Below are 8,503 nucleotides of genomic sequence, written 5' to 3' on the forward strand. Positions count from 1 at the left end.
CTTTTTTCTTTTTTGACACACGCCAATGCCATGCCATACTGTTGTGGATCGGATACGTGTCCAAAATGGCAAAGGGGAAAATCCACTTTTTCATTTTTCGACTTAGGTGTTAAAATATATAACGAGTTAATGTCGAGCGTGCTTTTTGCACCGTTCCGAAGATTTTTGATATTCCGAATTTTAAAAATGAATTAATTTTTCAAAACGAAAACGTCATATTTTCGTTTACATTGACTGCATTTTTACATTGAACGTATTACGCTCTCATATAAATATTGTATTTTACTATTTAAAGAATTTTGACACCGTTATTTTTTTTATTTTATATTATTAAAATTGTTAACGCATTTACTAAGTATTTAACTCCAATTTTATTAGAAGTCAACTATAATACTATTACAAAAAAAAAAAAAAAAAGTAAGAAGAAACTCTATGGTTTATTGGCAGTTTTTCGAAATAAATTAATAACAACTTCAGATTGATTAAATTTAGTCTTTGACAGATCATATATCGCGAGGGTATATTTCTGAAATTTTAAAGGAAAAATACAATATGCATTGTGCATGTTAGTTAAATAGAGATCTAAAATTTGGTAATTACCTTTTTAATAAAATACAAATGTGCGCATAATATTATTATAAACTACCTAATAAAAGCTATAAGTTATAGTCGACCGGACCAACACATAAATCAAGGGTTAGTTATTTATCGCTCTGCTTTTCTGATAAAATACTCGTGGGTGTACCTACGCACTGCAGTTGGAGGGGTGTGATACTTCGTAAAATGTATAGGTCAAATAACGATCCCGACTAAAGATTGGACAAGACTAAACTAATTTTAAACTTAAATTATTCATAGACATTACTAAAATAATGTTTATTATAGTTATATTATAATTATACCTACTGTTTAATATTAATATTATGACAAATTAAAATTATTATATTGTGTTCATGTTTTTTTTTTTTTTTTATACTGTACGAACCATAATAAAAAGCTCATTACTCCTTTTCATCTAACTATACGTATATCCATAATTTTAATATAAATATTTTTATTTTTTTTTTAAATAAAATCAACTCAAATAAATTAATTAGTCATTATATAAAATACTCTCCACGGTTAGTGTACACTAAATATACAAAAAAACTAATCATTAAAAAAAAAAAAAAAAATTGTACACATCAAGTATATGAATTGATCCAAAAAAAATACAATTGCACTAAAGTATGAAGTAGCATGAGATTTTAATTATATTAATCAATTGGAATCGAATCGAATAGACTTATAAATTGTCTCGTCCGTCATAGCATGGTCACTATGTCAATGATTTAATTTATACTTTATTCGGTTTATACGGAATTTAGTCTTGGTGTTCCAGCTAACAGACGGAGATTCATTAAATGTCCAAGAAATTTAAAAATCTTTTGTTCCCTAAAACATTTCAATCAATAACTATGTGCCTTCGTGAACTGAATTCAATGCGATAATTCGTCCATATTTTGCGTATAACGATGAACTATATAACTACATGTTTTTTCTGCTTCGTGGGTATTTTAACGATCGCCCTTGGAATTCATTTTTCAACGAACGAATACATGTGGATAGCGTGTGTTTGAAAAATGAACAAATAAAAAATAAAAAAAATACTAAGATGTCAAAATAGATTTTTCATCGGTAAAAAAATTAAGACAGGCGTGATTTTATGCTCTGTATGTATTTGTACCTCTAATGGTTTCAAATATATTACAACAGCTTTACATGCACATTAAATACGATTAAAAATCAAATTGATGTCGAAAAATTGTTGTAACCGACACCATTATCGTGTGTATTAGATAAGCCGACAGCTGTTTTAGAACGGACTTATTAACAATTTGTTTAATTGCATGCATAAAAGTCTTATTAAAAAATTGAAATTTGATATGATTTAGAGTAATCGGGTGATTTGTAAACCACAGTCTTATCGTTTTCTCAGTTAATTACCATAGTAATATATATTGTCATTATACATTTATATACAATCACACATTATGAGTTTCTCCATACGTATATGCTAATAAGTTGATTTTTAGTTTTATAATTTTTTTTTTTTTCTTATGGGTGTTAATTTAAAGTTCTAATTGAAACATATTTTTTAAAGATGTAGGAGCATACATTTGAGATGTTAAGCCATTATTTTTTTTTGATTAAAAGTATTTGCACTTTGGTTAGTGTAAATTAATAAGGTAATGCATTACGTTAGTACGATCAATCACCTTTAATACACAAATCATTTATATTGATTTTCTGATAAATAATTCGTTTTTCGTTTGAATTCAATATTTTTTTTCGGAAAACTTTATATGGTACATTGGTGTTTATTATTTTTGAATAAGTTTTGTGCACTACAGATGCAACTTTATTTGAACTCAAAATATTTCGAATAAGAACAATACATTTGTATTGTACAAATTGTACAAATACAATATTCGTTGTGATAAATTAATATTTTAGTTTTAAATTGCACTGTTAATTTAATAATTGTGAAAATAAATAATAAAATAATAAAACGAAACAAAAATTAAAAAATGATCAATACTCGCAGATAATCACGATCTTTGTATGTACTTGATGATACATTTTCAATTCGAGACCGGTCGTACATTACACATTTAATAATACTCCAGGATACACATTCATTCATTCATTTATTTATTTCTGTGTATATAATATATTATATACTATTTGTTTATATATTCAGAAAAATAAATAAAACGGAAACACCGTCTCATAACTCAAACCGCATTCAAAAACCACTTTGGAATCATCAACAATGGTCATTCCGGCGAGTATTTTACAGAGGTGATTTCGTTTGATTTATTTTGTTTCGGTTAATGTATGTTGTAAGTCGATATCGTAAGTGTCACCCTGAGGTCTTCGCAAAACCATCAATAATACAGTTTTCTACAATTGTTTTTCTTAGCAGTACGTTTACGCATGAATCAAATAACTAAAACGAAAGTGTTGTGTTGCACATAAATGTTGGTTATATTGTATAACATAATAATATATTTTAAACAATAATACATATCCGTTTTAATAGAATTAGAACAAAATTATTGGTACCATGTATACAGTTTCAGATAATGGCGTTAGAATCTCATTATCGCATTAATAATTTTGATTTAATTTCGATTGTTTCATCGACCCCCTGTAGCTTGTGTAAGATGATATTAAATGTTAAAAATTATTAGTATAACTATTATTATCATACGTTTATTATTTACAACAGATTACAATTAATACATTTTATATATTTCATTTTTTTATAGACTCGTGCGTATCGCATTGCGTACACTTGTATAAATTCAGTTACTTATAAGCGTATATCGTTTAGGGAATAAAAAAAAAAAAATTACAAAATAAACCTTTCTGTATGTATAACATGATATACAGAGCGTTTTAAACGTCTGAAAGTTGTCTGTCGGTACGAACAAAATATATGATAATAATTTGACAGTAAAACGAGTTTGAGCGGAACAAATACATTTACAACTTTAAAATGGAAATGAATTATGGATATGATGTTAGAACAATAATTATATTACTATGCGTATACAACATTAAAATCTATCTGATTCAAGTCATAGGTCCTATTGTTATCGATCGAACGTGCTACGCGTTACAATCAGGTTTATTGCATGAGGCCTACGCGGACCAACGATACAAATCGGCTGGTCCGTAACTGCAACACTTAACTACAACACTAAATTTGAATACTGTTTCGATTACCTCTACTCGATATCGTTTCGATATCACACTAACGGTTTTTGAATGCGCTGACTTACAATGAAAACAGGTCCGTAGGATCCGTGGTCGTTTCAACCTCGGGCAAGCCGTGTTTCTCGCGAATGTGGATCGATCGTTCTATTGTTTTCGCTATGCATTTGCCGATGCACAACGGCAGCCTGTCACTGATCTCGTTCTTGACGTCCTTGTTGAACTGATTGTTCGTTTTGAAGTGCAACCCATCGATATTCACGTTGAACTGGTACCGGGGACTGTGTTTCGAATCGTACCTGATGTTGATATCGATGCGATCCACGTCCAGGTGCACTTTGGTGGCCGCTTGCGAAAATCCGTTAACAAATCTAACAGTCATGTCGCTCGTCAGATGCACTTCGCCGAAGTCGATTCGGAATCCCGTGACGAAATGGTCGACCCTGTTCTCGAAATCCACGTATTTCACCGACTTGTTGTTCAACTGATCTTTTAGCTGACTGAAGTCCACGTGTATAAAACTGATTAAACTCGTGTTGCTCGAGCACTTGGCGGTCAACCGGTCTTTTTCGCCAAGATCATTCGGGATGAAGGTCAACGCAGTGCGCAGCTCTTCGTTCAGCAATCTAGCGAAACCGGTGCGGAACGATTCGGCCACTTTGCCAAATAACACGGCGTTGACGACGTACTCCTCCGCGTAGGCTTTGAGAATGCCGAGAAAACGGTCCATGGACCCGTCGCCGGTGGCTCTCATTAGTTCCGATTTCATGCTGACGTTGTAGTGTGGGTACTGCACTAGGTGCGATCCGTTCAGTGTGCCGTGGTGCAGTTCCAGAACGAACGGGTACTGGTGGTGCTCGGGAAACACGAAGGTCATCAATCCCTGGATCTCCAGCAAGTCGAAATCGTGCGAAATTAACGTGCGACCGGATTCCCGATCAAAAGAGAGCGATTTAATCGCCACGTTGTCCATGTGCAGCAGATGAACATCCTGGAAGTACGCGAACTCCTTTCCGTGACGTTCCATCACGTAGTCGGCAATTGCCGTGGAATTTTTCTCGTTAAAAATATCTGTGGACTCCTCGAAAATGGTTCTGAACATGTTTTTCATTTGTATATATTTGACCGAGAATTCGTGTAAATAATCTAACGGGTAATCTTTAGAACATTGTTTAAGCACGTCTGAAAAGCAAAAAAACTTGAATTAGTTATTCATTCACTATGTGGAGCAGTACAACTATGAATCTTAAAGAAAAAAAATTATATTTTCATATTTAAACTTAAGCAGGGAATATTTATTATTCTAATGTATCCTAATAATCCTAATTTATCGTAATAGATTTCAAAATAAAAAAATATTTTATTTCAGTAATTTAATGTTAAATAAAAATTAAATAAAAATTTAAATCAATTTATAATCACTCAAAGTTGGACTATAAAAATAGTTTGTAAAAATAAGAGTTAAGCTGTAATAATTTAGTTATTAAAAGCTTTTAATAAAAAAAAATAGTTTTTAAAACTAGGATTAATACATTTTATATTCCGTTTAAAATGAACACTACTGCGTTTTGAATACATACGATAAGTTATTGATTTTTATGGTTTTATAATTTTAAAAATCTTTAGGTTTTTGTTTAAAATACAAAATACTATACCCATTTTAAATAAAAGCGTCACCAACAATTTGAAGGTTAATAAACTAAGGGTAAATAAATTAAATAAATATCTGAGTGTTATGCCGAGTGAAATTTTTTTTTTTTTGAGAGGCCTCCAATTGGTGTTTGAACCCCGGCCCTCTGAAACTTAGATTTGGCATTAGAACCCGGTGGCAGGCGCGTTCCTAGATCGTTTTCAAGGGAGGGTGGGCGAACCTATTTAAACTCAATAATTACTCATATGATTCAAATAATGAATAAGTAGGTACAAATAATTATATAATAAAATTGGTTTTCGTTTATTTTTAGCAAAACGATCAACATTTATATGAATGTTTCTGTACACATGCATTAACGCCAGTCCTGTTAATTTCTTTTGCCAAATTTGGCTTCTTAACCAAGTCTTTAATCTAAAATGCATGGGGTAAAAAGCTAGCAATTAAGTAATAGTTAAACCAATATCTATCATTATTAATCATTATCCAAATACAGGTAATATACTTATAAAAATTGAATAATCATGAAAAGTAAAGATTTACTCATCATATTATTACTCCATGGAATATCTATAGTTCGTTATATCTATTTTGCACGTTATATCTAGTACCATAGTTACAGTTATCTATTTATAACTGTAGTCAGTACTATTACCTTCCATAATGTAATATATCAATGTTATCTTATTTTTTATTGATATTATTAACATTTTTATCACTGATCATTATTATTTTGTTAGCGATCTTTTTAAAAATTGCCATAAGGGGGAGCAACTGCCCCCTACGACATCCCCTTGGGGATGCGCCAGCCTGGTGTAACTAAGCGGTTAGGCGTATCATCACAGTTAAAATCATATAATACCGTTCTATACACTCAATTGTATCTTTGATCCTAATCATGATACAAGTAATGAAAATAAAAAGGACTTGGTATCCGTCACTTGGTCGTATGGCATGAAAACGAAACGAAAACGCGTTAGACGTGAACGCACGACGCAATATGAACAAACGGAACAAAGAAAAATAACGATAGGTATATGACTGACAGTAGGTTTACATTGATTACGACGAGTGCACGCGAGAACGAGAACGACAAATACGAGGGATTTCGTGGCGGATGACTGGGTGCGTGCAGAGCCGCGTCAAACGGGGGGCAAAGGGGGGGGGGGGGGGCAATTTCTCCGGAACAGCAAATTTTTGAGGATCAACATAAAATAAAATAATATTAAATTATAATTTTTCTTGTATGAATGTATAACTATATTACACATTATTTCGTTCGTAAATACCATGGAAAAGCCGCAGTCTACCGCTGTACGTCACAAGGCGATAAGAATTAAAAAATTGTGCCGTAATATCTTACGTATAAACCATTTTCGTTATTCCTCTACAGTTTTTTTCCTCGAAAATAGTCAGGTACAAGCAGAGGTGGAAGTGGGAAATTTTACGCCCAGGGAAAATATTAAAATTATGCCCTACTCTAAACCAATAATCAAATACTCTTCTCGAGAACTTTTTTCTGATAATTAATATACAATCATTCTTATTTTTAACTAATATCTGTATTTAATAAAATTAAAAATTTCAAATTAGTTATAAATAATTAAAAAAATTACACCCTCTAAACTTTTACTCCCGGGGATGAATCCCCATATCCCACCCCCTAGTTCCACCCATGGGTACATGTATATTGTTTCCTAACCTCGGCAGTCGGTACATTACACCGTTAGGTGTGTAAACATATTTTTAGCATGATGGTTTTATTTTTCGATAGTTAAGGTTATTAAGTTTTACTTAAGGGCGGCATATTTTAATTTGCCCCGGAGCGGTATCATAGCTCAACGCAGCACTGGGTGCGTGTCGACGGAGGACATCGTGATGACCGATCCAGGTCCTCTCCCCCGAACCATGACGAGCAAGCGACCGGGTGACGCGTTGACGTAGTGCCCCGCGATCTGGTGGTCGACCGGCAAAGGTGGACGTGACGTGCGACAAACGTGATGAAAACGAACGCCACGAGGTCCACGTCGAATGTAAAAATCGATAAACATTTGTAATAGTAAATGTGAAGGGTCGAACCCTCTAAACTCCACCCCACCCCTTGAGCAAGCCGATTCACGTCAGCTCATCAGTGTTTTTCGTTATTTTAAAGCGATCGTTTTACAGTTCAGATTTAAAAAATACCCACCGTAAAACCAGATAAAAGTTTCGGTTTAGTTTCGGCACACCATAAGTGCCACACATGTTTTTTTTTTCTAATTGTTCGTTATTGTGATAAAACGATTTTGTCAGATTTTATAGTTTTTAGTGCCCAATCGATCACTAATTTTATTTAAAAATAAAAAATTCATATAAAAAGGTATATTATTTTATTATTAAAATATAAGTATTAAATATCAAGATTGAATAATTTAACAACTAGTGTTTAACTTTGAAGCCAGTGAAGTAATAAAATGATGTAATAATGGTTGATTAATATTTCAAATGCTCCAATTTATCAATAATACGAGTATCTTACGTTGTTTTTGAAAAACTGACTTTGCAGAACCAAATTTAAATATAGTTCAATTTAAGTACTGGTACTGGTTTCACACGTAAAATCTAATTTTTACTTTACTGCAACTTGAATATTTCGTTATCTTAATATTATGGCAACCAAAAGTTAATTCTTTTTCAAGTACTTAAATGAGTTGCTAATCGAGGGTGAAAACTCAACAAGTTCTTAAAGTTAAACTAAGTATGTACTAAATTGTGTGAAGTGCTAACTAAACTGCAATTAACTAAGACTGAAAGTGGTGCTAACACTATTGACGGGTTTACACGATGCTTAGTACTTGTCACTCGCACTAATACCACATGCACAAACAGATATGAATAGTGCTTAGTATTGGGAAAACCGTGAGCGCGAGTGAATAGAATGCCATTTTATTTAGTAACGATAAATATCTACCTCCTCCACGACTAACCTATTCGCGGTTGCACTTGCAAAATGTGGCTGCCTGATGATAGTATTAGTGCTTAGTAGTATTACTGTCTACTAATACTATACTAGTGGTAAAAGAAACAACCTTTAATCAATTTGTTGAAAAA

The 8,503-nt window shown here is 32.5% G+C and overlaps 1 protein-coding gene across 1 annotated transcript; it reads right to left on the bottom strand.

The window, feature by feature from the left end:
• Positions 1 to 3,378: 3,378 nt before the first annotated feature.
• On the bottom strand, positions 3,379 to 4,946 carry LOC112689897 (the record flags this gene model as incomplete). Its single annotated transcript, XM_025563773.1, is given in 1 exon segment — positions 3,379 to 4,946. A coding segment is annotated over 1 exon segment (1,120 nt), but the record flags the coding sequence as incomplete, so codon positions are not given.
• Positions 4,947 to 8,503: the final 3,557 nt, after the last annotated feature.

The sequence above is a fragment of the Sipha flava genome, unplaced genomic scaffold (genome assembly GCF_003268045.1).
Source record: "Sipha flava isolate LNK unplaced genomic scaffold, YSA_version1 47_pilon_pilon, whole genome shotgun sequence".
Classification (NCBI taxonomy): Eukaryota; Metazoa; Arthropoda; class Insecta; order Hemiptera; family Aphididae; genus Sipha; species Sipha flava.